The 21,330-nt window shown below is 41.4% G+C and overlaps 4 protein-coding genes across 4 annotated transcripts in view; 3 read left to right on the top strand and 1 right to left on the bottom strand.

Annotated features, from left to right (window-relative positions):
* LOC308107309 (claudin-4-like) overlaps nt 1–652 on the bottom strand; it is a 143,416-nt gene extending 142,764 nt beyond the window's left edge. Inside the window, exon 1 of the mRNA XM_080459591.1 lies at nt 417–652. The gene's annotated coding sequence lies outside the window, so the exon portion shown is untranslated. The remainder of the gene's footprint in view (nt 1–416) is intronic.
* Nucleotides 653–7,958: 7,306 nt separating this feature from the next.
* On the top strand, nt 7,959–8,618 carry LOC308107145 (claudin-9; the record flags this gene model as incomplete). The annotated part of the gene is made up of 1 exon (XM_080459291.1): nt 7,959–8,618. The coding sequence occupies one exon, from the start codon at nt 7,959–7,961 to the stop codon at nt 8,616–8,618; it is 660 nt and encodes a 219-aa protein (XP_080315417.1).
* Nucleotides 8,619–13,243: 4,625 nt separating this feature from the next.
* On the top strand, nt 13,244–14,000 carry LOC308107146 (claudin-4-like; the record flags this gene model as incomplete). The annotated part of the gene is made up of 1 exon (XM_080459292.1): nt 13,244–14,000. One exon carries the CDS (start codon nt 13,244–13,246, stop codon nt 13,898–13,900), a length of 657 nt encoding a protein of 218 aa, XP_080315418.1. The 3' UTR covers nt 13,901–14,000.
* A 2,194-nt stretch (nt 14,001–16,194) lies between these two features.
* Nucleotides 16,195–16,842, top strand: LOC308107147 (claudin-3-like; the record flags this gene model as incomplete). The annotated part of the gene is made up of 1 exon (XM_080459293.1): nt 16,195–16,842. One exon carries the CDS (start codon nt 16,195–16,197, stop codon nt 16,840–16,842), a length of 648 nt encoding a protein of 215 aa, XP_080315419.1.
* Nucleotides 16,843–21,330: the final 4,488 nt, after the last annotated feature.

The following is a 21,330-nucleotide window of genomic DNA, read 5'->3' as shown; positions in this document are numbered from 1 at the left end:
TTTCAACTCGATAACACACAGAAGTGAGCAACATTCAAGATTGAAATGTTTAACTGACTTAACTAGTTTACATAAACATGATGTATTTATATCACAATGAGAAATGTAGAATATTTTGATTCATTCTGATCTTCTCACTGATGAATCTCACTTTTGATGAGCTATAAACACACAAAATGAAACTTTGTTGAAAAATGAGGACCATCTGACCACTGGAGTGAAATACACATAACATCCTGCAGCAATTAATATAATTTAATAATTTCAAAGTAAAGAATAAATCCCTGCAGAGACACGGAGAAGGAGATTTTACCACGTGTGTGCTTTAAATCTGACAAAAAAGAAAACATCACTACTTCCACCACATGCTGCAAATATGACGTTAACTGTAGTAGAAGAGAGAGATGAGCGCTGACCTTGTTGTGATGCCAGTCCTCGCAGGGTGAAGGCCCGCGGCTTGTTCCTGCTGGACGTCCCGTGGAGAGAGAAGGTGCACTTTGCAATCTGTTTCCAACTCGAGTTATTGATAACTTTTCCACAGCGGTGAGAAGACATCAGGCGAGGGCTGTTCGTGAAATAGCAAACGCCATGCCAAATGATTCCAGGTTATAGACTGCTGCAAAAGAAGAAGAAAAAAAGAGAAAAAAAGTAAAGAAAAGAAAGAGGGAATAGTGAAAGGGGGCAAAGGGAGAGGTAGAGAGTGAGAGAGAGAGAGAGAGAGAGAGAGAGAGAGAGAGAGAGAGAGAGAGAGAGAGAGAGAGAGAGAGAGAGAGAGAGAGAATCAGATTGTTTCAGAAATGAATGGAGGCAGTGTTTAAGAGCCAGAACTGCTTTTTAGGACTATAATACCTCTATTTTATCCCCGGTAGGATCATTAAAGGTACTTGAGCCTGGCTGTGGAGATTAGGTTCCACACACAAGGGGGCAGAGAGGAATTTCCACAATTAAGACTCTGAGGAGAGATGGTTTCAGGTCAAGATCAATTCCGATGTGCAGGCCGTGGCAGCGAGGGTCTTTTTCTCTTGGAGCAACTTCAGACACTCTCAAAATCAAACTGGGAGCAAAAAACAAGTCACGCAATATGACGCTGCTTGTGTTTTTGTGACCCCAAAATTGCACGTTATTTAACTGACACTGTACATTATAAACCAGAACTTTGCAGCATGTGAACACACACTGTTGTTGTCCCCTACACATCAAATAGATCTAATGCGGAAGCACGTGGTAGTGCGGCGTGAGCACTGTGGCCTCAGAGAGAGTCCATCTCCTTTGAGTGGAGTTTGCATGTTTTCCCTGTGCCTGTCCCCCCCCCCCCCCCCCCAAACATGAATTTTATGTTAATGATAGTTAGCTAGAAGTGTCTCCAGCCTCTTGCAATAGTCAGATAAGGCAGAATCGAATATGCATGGGCAAAGTAGTGACTGTAAAATAACCAGCAAATCATTTGTTTGTGGACAGATGAACACATATTCACTATATTAGAAGTCCTGAACAACTGAAGGTTTCAAGCCCTTCGATAAAAATTCAATACCTTTGCCTTATGAAACCATACTTGAAACCAATTTAGTCATAGCATTATGTGACCATTTTACTTATATTGTGTAAATACCCCCCGAAATACATGGTGCATTCTGGATTGTTTGTTGTTTTTATAGATATCGAGTAAAACCGTGACAGGAAACTCTTAAATACGAGCTCATTCAAGCAACTTAGCACATTTCTGGAGCAGTGAGTTAAAAAAAAAAATCCAAACTTGAGCAGAGGAGTGGTGAGAAAGTGCCTGAGGGCGATGAAGGGCATGTGTCAGCAGGCAGACCGTGGCGAGCCCGGGCTTCCCAGTAACGGCTGGCTTTGTCTCCCGCTGGGCTGTTCAACGCTTCGCCTGTCTGAGCAGACAACGGTGTCAACGGTGTCAACAGTGTCAACGGTCTCAGTGACTATTGACAGTTTACATCAGGTTACATTTGTATGAATCAAACCAAAAAGATGAATGCATGTGTTGTCCATGCTGTCATAAAAATACATGTGTGTATATATTGACCAAGTGTGGCGTACAGATAGTTACTGCATTTGTATTTGTAAGATGCCAATCAATGTACTGTGTAGTACATTGAATGGTATCTTACAAATACTTTTTTTTTAAATTGGTAATTTAAGCCACACATGCAAGTTTGTATTGCACTTTGTTATTTTCCCAAGTATTGAATTGAAACGAAACCCTAAACCTTGGTTTCAATACCAGGAACAACAACCTTTCTCATTACAATCATGACACGCAGTATCTTCATCAATTTTTGTTTCCCAATTGTAATGCAAATTGGTCTCAGTTAAAGACTTCCGGTTTTTCATAAGCTTAAAAAAAATGGGAGAAGTTTCGTGTATGATAGTGGAAAGTGTGAAGTGTGTGTGTGTGTGTGTGTGTGTGTGTGTGTGTGTGTGTGTGTGTGTGTGTGTGTGTGTGTGTGTGTGCGTGCGTGTGTGTGTGACGTCAGCAGAACAATCCCCGAGGCCATTGTTCAGACACGGTCACAGTTTCAGTGGGTAATTTAAGCCCGGAAAATATCTTCATGAGTCACGTATGTTTGAGGACAACACACCATCACATGACACAAACAGGAAGCTGAAACTCTCAAACTGTCAATAGATTGTGAAAACTCATTCCATTATACTCACCTTCTCACCATCATGATACTGGGAATAAGCTGCTTCTAAAAGGGAAATATAGCAAACTTAAATGTACTCGTGTCAGTATATGCCGGAGAGGTCCAAACACATGGAATGAGCAGGAAAGCAACTTAAAATACTGTTATCCATATTACATACTACTGTAGAAATACGCACGTGGTTTACATGCAGCTCAGTACTCACAGGGTTGAACTGCTTTCTCTCTGTACATGGATCAATTCAAGGTAGAAGATATTAATGTTACATATTTGTAAATTTAGTCATGAAGTGATTAGTACTGTGTGAAGGACCACACTTGTAGGAAAATGTTTGTTTATTCATTTATATACACACACATATTTTGTTTGTTTTTGCTACTGTAGATACATACACTGTACGTTTGAACAAATAAACAGATCATCCTCCTGACTCATGAAGCCAGGTGCACCTAGTTATGGTTGAGCCATCCTTGGTTAAAGTATACAGAACAAGATGCAGTGGGTGATGGTGTGTTGGACCCCTGCGTTGTAAGCTCCAAGCTTTTATGGGTGTCCATTTTTTTCCACAGTATTCACACATTTCACGCACAAGTCGAAATCCCTGGTTGATAAATGTGAAAAAGTGGAAAATGAATAAATAAATGGAAATTCAGCCAGATTCATGAAAGAGAGCTTCAGACTTCTTCAGAACCGCATCAAATTGAAATGATGACTTTTTAAAGGACGAAACTGACCTAGTCCTGTAGCCATGGGGCTCTGAGGCTCTAATCTTAATGCTTGAAAAGCAAATATAGCGGACACAAAGCCCCCACACAAGTCGGTAGGTAAATAAATCAGGGTGAATGGGTCATGCTTTGTTGTTGAATTGTTTAGGTTAGTTTAAGTTTTTGGACTGTGAACAAAACACAGGAACAAATTCCGCTTTTTAGTTTCCTCGTTTAGCTTCCTGATAAAAAAAAAAAAAAAAAGCTTTATTTCAGTGCTTTTATATGATTTTGATGCTGCGTTGCATAGAAACTGTATTGTTTTTACCAAGCAAAGAGTAAACATTAACTTAAAATCAACATCAGATTATTAAAAAAAAAAACAACAATTGGGAGTCAAAGGCCGACAGAACTGGTCACAAAGCAAAACTTTAGTTGTATCTGGGATTGATAGCGGTTCACTGTGACGAGACAACAACCTGTTCCCAAACTGTGCCTCCGGGAAAGTCGTCCAACTGGTTCCTGCTCCCAGGACGGGTTGAATGTTTAGCGAGGCGCTCTGCAAGTCGCTGCATGCTAAGTTCCCAGGAGGCGGCCTTGTCGTGTTCATGCACCTGCTGCGAAACGTTGTAAACTCCTGAAGTGAAGGTGATTCAGATTTGAAAAACACAAACTGAATCCTTTAGAGTGGGTCGTTTTCCAGTCCCGTGGTTGATACTCATGTTGGTCTCAACAGTGTGTGAGCACAGCAGTCTCTGTTCACTCAGTTCTTATTGCACGACACAATAACACTCTTGCGTCTGTTTTGAATTCATCTTCTTCAACTAAGAGTCAATTTGAGTCATCTGGATCAGCGGAGAGATGCATTTCTTGCAGATGTCAGAAACGGAGTTGTTCTACTCGACAAACAAAGAGTTTAAAGGAGATGAATGTTCTCGCTCATTGAACTGTGCCCCGAATAACATTCATGTGTTTACATGTCACAAACACAGCACCAACTAGTGGCCTGGCATGGTAAAATAATGCAAATTACATGAAGCAAACTCAAAATTAACTGAAAAATATGTTATTGACTCGTACTTTTTGGCCGCGGTTTATTTGATGGGTTTATTCAGGCCGCCTCCCTGTGTCCGTGTCGTCACCATTCCTCTGTGAATGTGGCTTCATGACAAGTTGACCAATAAAGTAATGTTCACTTTGCATTTGTATACTAACACTGGTTAAACCCTGGTGGGATCAATGTATTCCTGCAACACCTCCACAATAATCCAACATGTAGTGTGTTTATGTCACTTTGGCAGGCAGCACTAATGTGGAGCTCGTGATGCGGGGCGCAGTTTAGCATGTGTTTGGTTTGCAACACGAGTACAAAACAACTGAACTCTTCTCCTGCTTCAGCTTTTATTTGAAGGAACTGGACCGCCAGTGAGAACATTGCTTTAGTTTGATATTCAGAGGACTGTATCCGTCTCATTTCAAAACCTTGGACAGGTTTGACGCTGTTTAAAAGGCACACCTTTTAGAGGAAGCAAAAAGTTGTATTTCAAGTTTTGAAAAAAAAAAGAGAAAAAAAAAAGAACAACACCAGTTCCTAATCTTTCTGTGTGACGGAGTCAGTTTGTGTTCCTCTTTGACCTTTAGCAAAGGGATGGCGTTGTTCTGCATGCTGTGGCAGAGCAACACGTTAGACATGTTGCATGTTTCACAATTCTGAGCAAACTTAATGCAGAAGTTTATTCTCACTCCTCTGGGTTTCCAGGAAGGTTACCCAGTTCTCCTTTTCATGTTCACTCGCTACGTAAATATAAAACAAGCCAGGCTCTTTGTTTGTTTTGGTTTGGAGAGATCTCAAAGACGTATTCGCCAATCGTCTTTATTATGACTCAGATGCTATCTGGTTTTAGCAGAATTTCTCTGGAACTGCTCCCATTTGCACCATGCTGATACATTATGTCTTATTCTCAGAGCTAGATAATAACCGGGGGCGGGCAGGCACTCCTGGGACAAGGACTGCAGGTTCAGTTATAAGCCGAGTTAAGCAGATTTTGCTGATGTTCATCATTAAATTTTGCATCATGCTGCAGACTATCCAGCAGATAAAGGTGAAGGATACAACTCCAGTAAAGAGATAGAAAACAGAAAACCTGATCTGGAAATGAATCAGAAGGTGTATTCAAATGATATTACTTTGAAAATTGCATTTGTTTTCACCAAATCTACTGCTAAACTTTTCAAAAACATATAAGAAAATAACTCAAAGAAAGTAAACGAATTCAAAATAACAGAGAATTATGAAAGATGATTGAAATCTAAATCAAATAATTATTTTTAAAAAGATAGACATGCAAAAAAAATATATACATCAGTGGAAACCTATAACAGTCCAAAAATATAAATTCAAATACATTTTTAAGAAACCTGAATAATACAAGGAAATGAATTAATTAAGTTGAATAACAAATCAAAATGTAGAAAACTCTAAATAAATCAATAAAAAAAAAAAAAAAAGAAACTGGATAATTTAACGTGAATAAAGAAAGAACACAACAAAGAAATCTCAACAAATCAGTCAGTATATATGGAGAATAAAATAAAATGGGAATTATTAAAACAGCCAAAAATGTCTGAAAAGAAAAAAACATCAGCAGAACTTTGTACAATATTTATACTATGCTGATTTCTTTTAATTCCATTTTTCTCCCTGTGGGTATTTCCTACAGCTGGAGCAATTGATAATCACGTCACAGGAAATTATGTGGATTACATTTAGGGCGTTTTCTGCAAATCCAAACAATCAATATCATTGTAAGAGAATGCAATAGTGCCTCCCCCTGCCTGTAAACATATGTAATAACAGTATACTCAACAGTTCATCGTCTCTGGTGTTTACTTAGTGTTAGTATCATCTTTCTGACGTCATCCGACTGTTATCTCAACTTCTTTCTATGTTGTCAGTTTAATAAATTCATACAGATGTTTTTTTGAAGATAGTTTTCGGTGTTTTTGCGTGCTCTTGCTTTTGATTGGGGGATCTTACTATATGTTGTGAATATAGCAAAAATAATAAAAGAAAACAATCAAATACAAAAACAAAACGTGACTTTCATTGTTCAGGAAGTCCAGAAAACCAAATATATTCATTCTTTTCAAATGATGACATCAAAGCTTGTCTTTTCTTTCTGATTGTGATGTTGAATCACAAGTCAAGTTTGACAACATTTTTATTTTTTTTTATTTTTTTAAATGAATTAAAATGTTCGTATCTGTGTAAGATATCACAGTGTCACAATAAATCAAGCTGCCAGCCCACTGGGAGTGGGATATCAGGTTTTCTTTGTTGTGAGTCTGAATGAGTGTGGGAAGACAGGAGGTTATGAGAGTGGAGGGATGAGTGCACATGAGATGAGACGCCCACCCTGACCGCTGACCCCCGGTGACCTCTCTTAATTAGTGGGAGGACCGCTAAAGACACAAAACTCCCTTGTTGGTCAATCCGGACGTCCATCACATGCAGAGATATTCCTGGTATTTTAAATGATGTCGGTGAGCTTTTCTTTCATCCAAAAATGAGTCCCAAATTGAAAAGCTGAAATGTAATAAGTTGTGAAATTGAAGACGAGAGGACGCTGAGTCGCTGTAACTTAATGCTTTCAATAAATTTCTACGGACTGAAAAAAAATAAAGTAGGTAATTGTTCTTTTAGGTTCCAAAAAAATCCTGACGCACAAAGGGAGCGTTCACTGAGGGGGGTAAGTTACACCTGATCTATGATTAAGTCCCAGGTAAGTATTTGAGGATTTATGTTTACCACAATTTGGTATTTTTCTATCTGGTTCTTCCCTGATGTGTATAATTGTATATTTTTTACCAATATGTCATCAAAGTGATGACAAACTCCTGGAATTGGAGTCATGTTCAGACCCGGTGGGTTATTTTTCCTTCTCTGTGAGGGGGTTTATGTGGCTGACCAACAAATAACAAGGCTGGTCATTGTTACTCTTTTTTTTTTTTCCAGGAATGAAAAGCTTATTCAGGGGATGATTCAGCATTTTTCTTCAAGGTTGACACAGATTGGAGATACATACCTTTTCTAAAAGTCCAAATTATCTTTGAAGGAATACGACTATGCTGACAAAGATGCAATATATAAATATTTTAGGTGTGTAATTAGTGTAAGGGATGTAAAATCAATATATGTATGATTAGCACAAATCTATATTTAGTCACTATTTTACTTGAAGATTAAGAAAGGATTTAGGAATTCAATGTGTACAACAGTGAATTTTGGATGCGACTCTTGTTTCAGTTGATTGCAGTCTGATGCCATTCTTGTATATATGCTAATATGTAAGTGCAGTTTGAAGGTAAACATGATGCCACCTTAAGTTGACTCCACCTTCAGTCGTCTAAGCTGTATAAAGAAGGTAGAATCTGTTTCTCCCTCTCTCTTTCTCCCCCACTAAAAGTCCTACGCAGGTCTTGGCGCCTCAGAGATCCGATATCGCCTTCATCTCCGGAGGGCTGAGCCTGCGGACAAAGAGGGCCTCCTATCGCACCGAGCCCCGGGACAGAGCTCTCCCCGGGTCCCACCATGTCCTCCTCAGGCGTGGAGGTCCTCGGGATCATCCTGGCCGTAGCCGGCTGGCTGGGGGTGATGGTGACCTGCGGCCTGCCCATGTGGCGGGTGGCTGCCTACATCGGCCAGAACATCGTCATCTCGCAGGTCATCTGGGAAGGCTTGTGGATGAACTGCTCGGTGCAGAGCACGGGCCAGATGCACTGCAAGGTGCACGACTCCATGCTCGGGCTGCCGCCCGACCTGCAGTCGGCCCGGGCTCTGGTCATCGTCTCCATGGTGCTGTGCATCGTGGGTATCGGCCTGGCGGTGGCCGGCGCCAAGTGCACCAACTGCAGCCGGGACGTCAGCAGTAAACCACGTCTGGTGGTGGTGGCGGGGGCGACCTTCGTGGCGGCGGGACTGCTGCTGCTCATAGCCGTGTCCTGGACAGCGCACGTCATCGTGCTGGACTTCTACGACCCGCTGCTGGAGGAGACGGGGAAGAGGGAGTTCGGTAACGCTCTGTACTTTGGTTGGGCGTCCTCATGCCTGCTCATTATAGGGGGAGCTCTTCTCTGTTGCTCCTGTCCGCCCAGGTCAGCGACAGGCGGCGGCTCTCCGACCTCGAAAGTGGACTACTCAGCGGTCAAGACGGCGTCGGTGAATGGATACACCAGGAGAGACTATGTGTAGACCTGAGACGATGTGAAGGTTGTGATTCATGGATTTGATAGATGAGATGGACGCTCGCTGAGAGCAAGAGTGACTGAAGCCTGTTCCATGTTGTGTTTCTGTCCATTTTCTGTTCAACGTGCTTCACTTGCATTAATTGTAAGGCTCAAGAAAAGAAAAATGCTTGAAACTCACTTGAGGTAAAATGAAGGAACTTGCCGTCGTGAGCCAGATTTGTCAAAAATCATCAATAAAAATGAAAACACTGATTCATTAAAACGGCACTTGTCACGTCACAGAGTTCTTTGATTAGACGCTGAACATGGCATCTCCATTTCTGTTGTATACGCCAGAATTAGGGATTTTATTACAATGTGGACCAGGGACAGAAACAATGGGGGGCTTGTTTCTGAGGAGCAGCTTCTGCTCCCTGTCCATTGTAGCCCGTCCTCCATTTGCAAACTGAAACTGAGTCAAAGATAAAAGTCTCCACCTGCGGGGGGGTTATAAGGTACTGAGACTCAAAGAGCCTATTGATCAGCAACTGTTTACCTTCTCAGTAGGAGTAACTTGAGTGTGTGAACATTAAAAGTGTTTTTGAAAACTTAAGTAAAACAAACGAAAGCGAAATTCAATTGAACAAAAAGGCATAAAAGCGGTTTGTTGTAGAGATTGATAACGTCACGATGCCAGAAATGTCCACAATATATCCACTGGAACACCTAAAAGAGTCAACAAGTGGTCAGAATACCTGGAGACATTCCTCACTTTACTAAAGCGAATCATGAAGGTTAAAAGAAGAAAAAAAAAGAAACCAAGATATTTGCGAACTCCCACAGACTGAAACCAGATTAGCAAACATGAAACAGTTGCTAAAGTGATCACATAGCACAGAGTGTGACTCAAAATAAAAACTTGTCAAAGATTGCAACAGATTTGAAGTTTCTGAACCACATGTATCAAATCAATAAAGCTGTTCTTACTACTTCTTCTCCCGTCTTTTTTTATCCTGAAAGTGAATTATATCCTGTGTAGATTCTGGAATCCTGATTCAAAACCTTTAACTCTTAGAAATATGCCAAATGGCCCAATCACACACATCCTATGATGTATTGTTAAGTCTATAAAATATAGTGTCTAAATTTCCTCCTGTATTATTGTAGAGGATTTAGCACACGCTATCAAGTACTACTTTTCAACATTGTAATACATGTGTACTGTGCATGGTCACACATGGGTTTCTTTTTTTTTCCTGCTTTCAGGTACACTGGATGAGAGGAAGAGAAACTTTCCAAACAAGTAGCAAAAAAGAGAGTACTTTCTGAAATATGTAAGGCAGAAATTTCCAGCATTTTCATAATGTTCACAAATTCTAAGGAAATTAAAGTTTCACAGTCACAGCCATGTAGACTTCGACTGTGATCAATACTCCAAAAAGATGTTTTTACTTTTAACTGGAACATTTTGGAGACATTTTTCAATAAAGCATTCTATTGTTCTTACTGTACAAATGAAATCAGCCTGTAGAAGGTTTATGACATACAAACTTTAACTGTTGACAGACAGACAGACAGACAGACAGACAGATAGATAGATAGATAGATAGATAGATAGATAGATAGATAGATAGATAGATAGATAAATGTAAATGTATCATCTGATCTGTACATCATGCATAAAATTCACAAAAAAAACTATAAAATATAGTACAAATTCTCTAAGATCTTCTAAAAGCACTCTAAAATCCACTAAAAGTACTATAATATCCACTAAAAGCACTCTAAAATCCACTGACAGTACTTTAAGTCCACTGAAAGCACTCTAATAACCACTAAAAGTACTATAAGATCGACTAAAAGAACTCTAAAATTCACTCAAAGTACTATAAGAGCCACTAAAAGAACTCTAAAATCCACTAAAAGTACTATAAGATCCACTAAAAGTACTATAAGATCCACTAAAAGCACTCTAAAATCCACCACAGGCCCCATTGTTTCTGTTGGTTCTTTTCAGCTTTTTGAATATAGTCTTCTCATTTTGAGGTTTTTTAAGTATTTCACTTTTGTTACATATTCTTCTAAAGCTGCAAACATCTTGATGTACATTCCAACTTATGTGGTCATGTAGACTGACTGTGATCGTCATTAAAGTACCTGCGTTTGGATAAAAATGTGAAGTAATTCTAAATGGGCTAAACCAGGGAATGAACCAGTATATGAGCCACAAGACATTCACTTACACAAACACACACAGACACCTCTACAGGTGGTTCAGAGTCAATACTTTGTTTAATATGCTCGTCTTTGGATTGTGGGAGGAAGCTGAGATGATGAAGCAGTAGAACACACTTAGACTAACAACTAACAACTGAGATGAGAGTACTAATCACTACTCAACACTGCCGTTCAACGGGTGAACTTGAATTAAAACAAATGATTAAACCACCTCTTATGTGCACAGTCAGACCACTGCACGGTGTGTGTTAGTGTGTTCTACTGCTTCATTAATCCGTGACTCTGTTGTCCTGGGAAATTAAAAGCTGAGAACACATGTGGGAATTGCAAAGCAAAAAACACAAAACTTTTGCAAAATGTTGCGGTACTTACAATCCATTTTCCATGTGTATTTCCATTGAAACATATTTTCTCAGAGATTATTCTCATGCAAAAAGTCATGCAAGAAACTCCTTATTCAAAAGTTTACATGTTTAATCCCTTGCAGCGCCTGGAAGCTTGTTACGTCTTATTTTGTCCGAATTGGAAACAGTTATGAAGCAGCTGCGTTTTGGCTTTGTAGAGAAAACACCTCAATCCTCCTGAACAAACTCATGACAGTTAAAATAAAGTGTCAGACTGTAAACAACACATTGGACCTAGTTATCTTACATTTCTCTGAGTTTTCTGCTGTTGCCTCGTTATCTGCATGTCTGTACTTCATCTCACTTTTTGTTGCCACTTCCTCTCCTTGACATTAGTTTAGAAATCGGTTTCTTTTAGTGTTCTGCACCACCGCAGGAATAAAACCGACGACATTAACGACTGATTAACCCAAAGAGACCCAAATACCAAGTGTGCACAACCATTCCACTTCAAAGTAACTAATGTAACTTTAGCTGAGTGAATCAGTTGTCAGGCCGACCCACAGTCTCGGTAACATGACAGTCATCATTAGGACGTCCTGACTGAGGGACGATTCTCATTTTCAGTCACTAGTTAGTGACTCAGCTGGTTTTTAAATCACTGTAATCACTTTCACTAACTTTCCCCAAAACCGCAATTTGCCCCAAAACACATTCTGAAAATTAAAATCATTTTGTTTAGTTACACTAGTTTTGTAGATATGTTGAGAAGCAACAACACATTATAGGTGTAATTATCGATTTTTGTCTTTTTGACTCAATTGATGGTGTCAACAATATGGTTTAGAGATGTGGTATTTAGAGGGCAGGTACCGATCAGCTCAAATTAAAAACAAATACTGAATCACAGCCAACAAAGACAAGCTGTGATGTGCCACATTCAGGATAGGGACTCTAGTCTTTCATACTGTATTTGAAAACAGTATCTAAAATATTCAAATGTGTTTTCAAATGACACAAAAGTACTTTGTTCAGGGCAGGGTATGGATGAATGAATTATTAATTCAAAAATGTGAATTGATTTAAACTATCACTGAGTGAAGATAAAACAAAAGGAGGTTAGTAAATGACATTCCATCTGCATTTTGACAAATATATTTAAATGATTTGTTATTGGAATCGGCTAAAATATCGATTATAGCTGAGGAGGGTGTTTTTGTAACTTTTCCTCAATTTGAGGTTTTGTCACTGGAAAACTAGACTGTTTGTATAATAAGCCAGTTGGTTCCTCATAAAGACTTTTCATTATGAAAACATACTGCTAGTTCAAGCCATTTCAAGCAGCTTTTTACTGTAAATGGGATTAGATAATCATTCTACAGAACTCGGCCTGATGGCTTTATCAAATACCTTGGAAAGATACAAACTTCTCAAACTGGGAATACTCCTACTGGTTCCCAGGGAACTATTGTCAGCCCAAACTCTTTTGATCGCTCCTGTCATGGCTTTACTCTGCTAAGTTTCTGTCATTACTGTTTATCCAAATAGGAAACAAGAAGATTCCCCAACCAATGTGAAACCAAAACCAAAAACGAGAAAAGAGGCGACATTCAGTCCAGTTTTGTCAAGAAAACAGACTCCGGTATCAAATACAGTCACCCTGAGACACCTGCAGGAGATTAGACCGCGCTTTTCACTTTCAATCATTCATCCACTGGTCTTTACCGCATCTGTTATCCTTTAACTACACCAGACCCCAGAGATATAGACGCTGTGTTTACTCCCTCCTCCTCATTCACACAGGTGGGAGAGCTACCGGGGCCTTGAGAGTTCAATCATTAAGCTGCGTCTGTTTGCATGGAAAAGTTGAATTTGCGGGGGGGGGGGGGGGGGGTGTTCCAAATGAGGTCGGACAGCAAGACAGTTCAAACTCTCCCCCCCTTCGAATAACCCAGTGACTCCACCTTCTATCCTAAAGGAACCAGCAGCTTATGTGCATTATCAGACCTCCTGGCCACCGTCGCCCAGTCTGCACCTCACATAGGACGGATATCCTCACGCTGCCAAAATGCCTACAGTGGGATTAGAGATACTCGGAGTGTCTCTGGCCATCCTGGGATGGATTTCTGCGATCGTGTCTTGTGCCCTGCCGATGTGGAGAGTGTCGGCGTTCATCGGCGTGAACATCGTCACGGCCCAGACGACCTGGGAAGGCATCTGGATGAACTGCGTGGTCCAGAGTACGGGTCAGATGCAGTGCAAGATCCACGACTCCATGCTGGCTCTGAGCGCCGACCTCCAGGCTGCGCGAGCCCTCACGGTCATCTCCATCGTGGTGGGGATCGTGGGAGTCCTTGTGGCCATCATGGGAGCGAAGTGCACCAACTGCGTGGACGACGAGGCGGCTAAAGCTCGGGTGATGATCGCCGCCGGGGCGGCCTTCATTCTGGCTTCCCTGACCCAGCTCATTCCCGTGTCGTGGTCGGCACACTCCATCGTTCTGGAGTTCTACAGTCCGGTCATACCTGAAGCTCAGAAGAGAGAGATCGGCGCGGCCTTGTACCTGGGCTGGGCCGCAGCTGCCTTTCTTCTCATTGGAGGGAGCATCCTGTGCTCCAGTTGCCCAAAACAACCGGAGAAGAGGTTCGGACCTCCGTCAAAGATGATGTACTCCCCGACCAGGTCCGTCGCCCCCAGCAGCTACGACCGCAGGAACTACGTCTGAAGTCACACCTGCTGTTTTCACATGTTTTGGCACAAGAATCGTTTCCTCTCAACTCATACTGACATGGACACGACTGGACATGATTGACTCTGATATCCTGTTTTCTGACCGAAATTTTGATGAAATGTGGGTTTTTTTTCTTTCTTTGTGAAGACAAGTACATCTTAGAGTGTGTTACAGGTGTGCACAGTAGTTTATACCTCATGACAGTAAACGTATACAAATGATCAACACAATGTAGAATAGGTGAATATGTATTTATACTTATTTGTATTGACGGGGGGGGGGTTTGTATTTGGGAAACTTTCGATTTGCAAGTGCCAATGTGCAACTACAAACTCAACATTTGCATTTTCCACACATAAAATACATTTGTGTGTTCTAAATAAAAGCTTTGTTTTCTTGAAGTTATTTTGACTTTGGGTACATTTTTTTTTTCTTTTCCATACCACACAATGATCACATACATTTGAAACATGTTTCCTGATGTTTCTTATGAGCATTTCTTTTTTTTTTTTTACTGCACCCTGATAATTGGATTTAATGCCACTGCTCCTCCACACAGTATTAAAACCTGGTACAGGTTCGTTTGGATTGGCCAGTTATGCATATACTGTTATTTTGAACAACCTATTTAAAGGTGGATCTGGGAAGATGTGAGACTTTTCTATCGGCAGGTGCACAGAAACCGGCCCCCCCATCCCCCATTAGTCCAACAACACCAGAGTCCCTGTCGCGGCACCTTTTCACCTCTCTGTCTGCCATATGTCTGTTAGCTCTGTGATAACAAGAACCTTGTTAGGTTCCTCGCGGTCCACTATCTGCACCGCAAACAATGGGCCCGTTTCATGTCGTTCGGGAGGGAGACTCGGGAGTCGGGGGGGGGGGGGGGGGGGGCTGGTGTTGTCAGTACGTGGGTGGGGGGGTTGGGGCATTCCTCAGAAAAAACAGTCTCAATCCCAAAGAAACCCAAGGACGTTCCGAAGACAGTCGCGTCAGCTCCAAATAGTATCAGGCCTGGCTTTGGTTTGTGGGAGTTTGTTCTGCGGAGTGTGGCCACTGAAGCTCGGCAAGTTTTTTCAGCAGTGATTAGAAGGTTTGGAGGCTGGCACCGAGGAACTGAGGTCAGGAATGTTTCAGTTATTAGTCATGCATATCAAAAAAAACAAAAAAAACAAAGACGCCTGAGTGAAGAATGTGGCTCAAAACAGCTGTTTTTATCACTTTCCATCAAATAAGATTCTTCTGGAGCCACAAAACACGTTTAATCATAAAATATCCTCATTTGAAAACATATTTTGTTTTTTGTTTTTCAATTTTTTGCAGTTTTTGCCTTTTTTTAAATATCAATTTCAAAAAAAAAAAAAAAAAAAGATAATAACCGGATGAAAACTGTTCTTCATATAATCTTCAGAAAGCTTCAGAGCCCATACAGAGGAACTGAAAAGCCACATGTGGTTCCACAGTAGCAGGTTACACACTTCTTCTTTACACCAATTAAACTGTGCACATTTAATGATAAAGATGTTGTGGACAGATTCTGGCCATTTAAAACGTGTGTCAGTGTTTTCTTGGAATGGTGACATTAGAAATGTTCCATTGACACAGTGAAGACATTAAGACCTTATTCTTAAGACAGGAACTTAGTCACTGTGTTGCTTGTTCTGTTTATTTCATAACGGATCATTAGTTCTGCAGTTCTATTAGTCTTACATTTGAAATTCGGCTCTGTGAAACGTGGCGATTCTGAATAGTTGTTTAACGTATCTTTAAAAATGGAAGGATTAAAAACAAAACAAAAGTAAAAGTGTTAGAAATGTATTACTGACACAAGGAGGGGAAAGGTTTTTGTTGCATGCCATCTTGACAAAAAAAAAACGAACAATATATTTCTAACTTTACAGTAAAACTCCCTACACATTCGAACTGGTCACAAACACACATGCCTGTTTGGCCTCTCAGCCATAAAAAGGCCTCTTTGTACCCCGTGTCCATTGTTGAAGCAGGCCATGTAAGCCGATAGCGGGGAGTCTCAAGTAGAGTGTGGCCAGGTCCTTCCTCTTCCTCCTCTCGTGGTGATGTCAGCCTTGTGAAGGACTCCTCCCCTCCACCTGATCGGCCTTATAAAGAGGATACTGGTGAAGTCTGAGGTAGCGGAACACCACACACTCACGTGCAGAGCCACAACTAAACTTAATCAGTGTCTTGGTCGACTGCAGTTTTTCTGTCGTTTTCATGTGAGACGCGCTCAGGTGAGACTCGCCTTCAGCAGCAGAAGAGGAAGACTTCTCAGTATGTCTATAGGACTGGAGTTAATAGGCATTACCCTCTGCATCTTGGGATGGATTATCGCCATTGTGGCGTGTGCCCTCCCGATGTGGAGGGTGACGGCCTTCATTGGCAGCAACATCGTGACCGCGCAGATCATCTGGGAGGGCCTGTGGATGAACTGCGTGGTCCAGAGCACCGGGCAGATGCAGTGTAAGGTCTACGACTCAATGCTCGCCCTGTCCCAGGACCTACAGGCGGCCCGGGCCCTCACGGTCATCTCCATCCTGTTGGCCATCCTGGCAGTGCTCATCGCCATCGCCGGGGCCAAATGCACCAACTGCATCGAGGACGAGGCGTCCAAAGCCAAGGTGATGATCATCTCCGGGGTGTTCTTCATCGTGTCCGGAGTCATGCAGCTCATCCCCGTCTCCTGGTCCGCCAACACCATCATCAGAGACTTCTACAACCCGTTACTCACCGACGCTCAGCGGCGGGAGCTCGGAGCCGCGCTGTACATCGGCTGGGCGGCCGCCGCACTTCTGATTCTCGGCGGCGGGCTGCTCTGCTGCTCCTGTCCGCCACGCGAGACCAGATACAACCCGTCACGGATGGCTTACTCTGCCCCGCGGTCTGCCGGAGGCCCCGCGTTAGAGAGGAAAGACTATGTATGAATGAAGGTCAAAGACACACACACAAAAAAAAAAAAAAACCCTCTCCACACTAACGACTGTACTGAGAAAAAGACTTGAATAAGTTCCCTGTTCAGAGAAGGTTCTTTTTTGTTTAGTTTTTTTTACATTTTTTTATTTGAAGTTACACTGGAGGTTTTTTCTTCTCTGAAAAGTCATGCAAGGCGCAATTGTGATAAAAAAAACAACTGTTTTTTTTATGTGAAAATCATGTCATGAAAGTCAACATGTCAAATGAGTTTTAAAATGTTGTCATTGTCAAATCACGTTTGTTTTTTATACAGTACAAAGTGTTTCCGAATGATTTTTATGTAATAAAGAACTTAATTTTCACTTATAAAAACACTAACGTCTACAGAAAAGGGGAGACTTCCTGCGGTAAATGATGCAGACGAAGATTGCGTGCTGTAAATACTGTATTCAACGCGGCGCCTAACGCAGTATAACAGAGGTTTGGGTAGCAGGAGAGTCTCAGTGCTTTGCTGTTTGCACTGAGCCGACGAGCACGAGTTCATTCAAAGTTTTCACCTCCAAATGAAGTTTGTGTGTTTCAAGTGTTTTTTTAAAATAAAAAAATAAAAAAGACTGTTTAAAGTACCACATGTGTATTCTTTTTATACTTATCACAATATTTTACATTGTCGTTGTTTTAAAACGCCTCAGCGCATGAACATTTTTTAAAAACAAAGGGTGCGTTCCCTGTTCAGGCCGGCTTCGTAAGAGTAACCCTGACATTCAATCCCGACGGCTCCGTTACATCCAACTGGCAACTTAACCACACACGCTCTAAACAATTAGCCACGGGATCGGTTAACGGCCAGAGGTGAGAAGTGTGAGCGCAAAAAGAGCGAAGTCATTCCAAACAGGCCACATCACTGTTTTGAGCTCCCGACTCATCAAAATCCACTCATCACTGGATGTGTTGACAGAGCCGGTGAATCTCTATCCAGCATACTGGAACAGACGGCATCTATACAAATTCACTCTCTGGAGAAGAGACACTTCTTCGCTCTGTAATTCAGCTGGATGCACTGGGGGAATCTCAAAGATTGTCCTGCGTTGTCCCGGCTAAAAAAGCCTGCTGGGGGTTGATTATTACTTAAGGTCGCAATAGACCAAAGCAGACACGTAGCCAGACTTTCCATGACAAACACGCTTCGCTGGCCGACACGCCTGACGATGGAGGAGAGGTGAAAAATTCATGAACATCTCACAGTAAATATGGGAGAGGTCCCACGTGGCGAGATCGCGTTACTTCCCAACAGTTGTCTCTAAACTCACATATCAATGTCGGCTGCAAACGAAGGCCAAAGAAACTGCTTGACATCTGGTCACGATTGCGGTAACTACAGATTGGAGCTCATCTGGATTGGTGTAACCAGTTGGGGACTTCACGCGATAAAGATGCGTGACAGGAATTTAAGTCATTCAAAAATAAACAGAATAAAGTGACTCTGTTAAATAAAAGAGTAGGAAGAAGTATAAACATATTTAATCCTACCCCTCGAGTACTAATGTATATTTATCAATAGCTTCATTAATGAGTGGGATAATAAGTTTTTTCTTTATTGAGCATCAATTTAATTTAGCATTGGATTGTGAGACATTTTGATGAATGCCTTTTTTTTAATATATTTATTATTTGTTTCTATTGTTTCTTTTTTTCAATTTTTTTGTACATGTTCAGAAATAAATAAATAAATAAATAAATCGAACCTACGTCTGATATATAATGCAGCAACTGGACCATGCACAACAGTGTTTTATATATAAGTACATTCATACCAACACACATCCATAGTGATACCATTTTTTATAAGTAGTTAAAGTATTTTTCTTATTTCAAAATGATCCACAAATAACAGAAACTACCATAGATATTCTCAGCGTTTTCTGCTTTCTGAGAGTTTTTTTTAATCAAAATGATTTCTCTTATTTAGGTGCAAACGTGAAGTGTAAAACTGTTTTTATTTTTTAACTCTAGAACAACAGGATGCAGAGCAGCTCCCTCCTCAGTGGAGTGACACAGCATCATGGGAGAAGTGGACATTCACCAATTTCCAATGTGCTGCTCCACTGACTCACGTAAAAAAAAAAAACCCTCACGTGACACGTTTATTAATTATTAACTTTATCAATGGCTCCTACAGGAGAGTCTTCACAACTTCACTTATGTCACTTTAAGGGCTTTTTTTTTTTTTTTTTACAAAAAATTAAAAAATAAAACAGCTGTTGAGACAAGTGATTATGTACATTAACAGTTTTTGACAAAGAAATAAAAAATAAAAGAATTATTGAATAATTGTTTAAAAAGTCAGAGACAAAGAAGGCAGTGGGTAAGCCGTGAACCCCCCCCCCCCCGAGGCCATAATAAAACCGTATCTCAGCACTTATCTGCCCTCAGCTACGGAGGCTTGAAGGAAGAAAAGGCCATTCAGTGAGCTCCTGGTCATGCTCTGCTGGCTGCGGCCACATTCTGCCCACATGACCGATACTGGGGAATGTGAAGGGCAAAGAGTCTCCCTGCCCGGCACCTGGAATCAGTGAGACTCCCTCCTCCACAGGCGCGTGGGATCATGCGGTGAAACTACGCCCCCTCCTGGGAGAACGTAAAGACTTCTGAATGACGACTCATTGCACAAGTAATACTTAAATGTAGAGATGTCTTGCCCTGTTTAAGACTCTGCCATTACAAAGGGACAAAGTGAGGCTCTGCTTGAGGAGGGAGGTTTTAATTTGACCTCATCATTTGTGAGGCAGGAGGATGTTCTGGTCTCCATTTGGAATCCCTTCTTAATAACCCGCTGCCTCTCTGATGGACGCGAAACACTTAGTAGCAAGGGAAACATGTGAAAATCAGCCAACTAAACCAAATCATTTTCTTCACCAATATGTTTGTAAAGCGGTGTAATAACGTGTTTTAAAATGTAGAAATCCAGCTCCTGTGGGAAAGTCTGAAAAAACCTGTTCAAGTACTTAAAAATGTTTTTATTTAGTTTTTTTCAATTGGGCCTTTTAAGTAACTTATGAGCGATATTGCCACAGTTACCTTGAAAAGGTAATGTGATTACTGATTACTAGTCACTCCTTTAAAAAGTAATTTACTTACTTTACTGATTACTTCATTTTAAAAGCAACTAATTTAGATTGCAAGTAACTTTTTTAGTTACTTTCGGTACTTGCTGACAACACCCCGCCACCGCCTCACCATAAAAATGACCAAAACTCTGTGCTGATCACTGCCTGGCCTCAAGCACCATGCTTATACATCGTTTAACCTTTGGTCATTCTTTGTTTCATATATATATACAGTATATATATATATACGACTCATGTTAACCCGCTAACCCGTCAAAATCCATAAATTAGCCGTGTCATTGTATAAGCCGCAGGATTCATAGCGTGTGAAAAAAGTAGCGGCTTATAGTCAGGAAATCACTGCATCTGTGCAAATAGTGTCATCTTAAAGTGACGTGTGCTCCTCAACGTGCTGGTGAACATTTAAAGTACTGTGCGTGACTACATGAGGAACGAACTGCCAGTTCCCTACAATGACCTTTGACCTTCCACTTTAACTGAAGGCGGAGGATATCATAAAGCAAGTAAATCTACCCATCGTTGCAAGGTTGGGTGGATTTCCCCCGTTGAAAAGTCTTTACCTTGGATCAGTGGGTAACTCCTGCAAGATTCTGGATTACCAGGTGTGATCCAGTTGATCTATCCTGGATTTACGACAGCCGACCACATCATGGATAAGGGATGTTTTGACGAGGAGACGTGATCAAGGTCTCCATCAGAACAGAGTGACTTGCTGAACAAAATCTGTCCTGCATTGTTCCCATGATGCTTCACATCTTTGCCGCCGCAGGCCATCATCAATACGCCAAGGGCACACGACTGCACTGTCAACTCATGAAGGAACTTGAAACTTTGCCTGTTTACGAGGACACTTTAAAACGAGTCACTGCCCACGGGAACCACATAGTCCTTCACTCCAGCCGTGAGTGGGTCCAGCACTTAGTGTGGCATCTTCACTGGGCAGACATTGTCGACGGCAGTGAAGTCAGGAGGTGGACCGAGCAGAGGGAGAATAAGAAACAGCGTTTCCGGCCACAAATCAGGCTGCAGCTGCACAGCATTCACCCGGTGCCTCCCTGCAGGGACCAGGACTGGCACCCAAACTTAAACAGGTTTTTGTCAGGGTTTCCCACGGGAGTTGACTTTTCAGCATTTTAAAACATGCTATTACACACCTTTACAAACACATCGGCGAAGAAATTGTTTGGTAACGATTTAGTTGGCAGGTGTGAAATATCTCCTAAAATGCCATTAACTATAATTGTGCAGTCCGGCTCAACGCCATCCAGAGACACGTGGAGACAGAATTTAAGGCGAGCCCCTCCCCCGTGCCCCCTATGCAACTAAACTACATGTGCAGTTCATCAAAATCTGACTTTATCCTGTGTTAAG

The sequence above is a fragment of the Lipophrys pholis genome, assembly GCF_963383615.2.
Source record: "Lipophrys pholis genome assembly, chromosome: 3".
In the NCBI taxonomy this organism is placed as follows: Eukaryota; Metazoa; Chordata; class Actinopteri; order Blenniiformes; family Blenniidae; genus Lipophrys; species Lipophrys pholis.
This window is presented reverse-complemented; position numbering and strand designations above follow the sequence as displayed.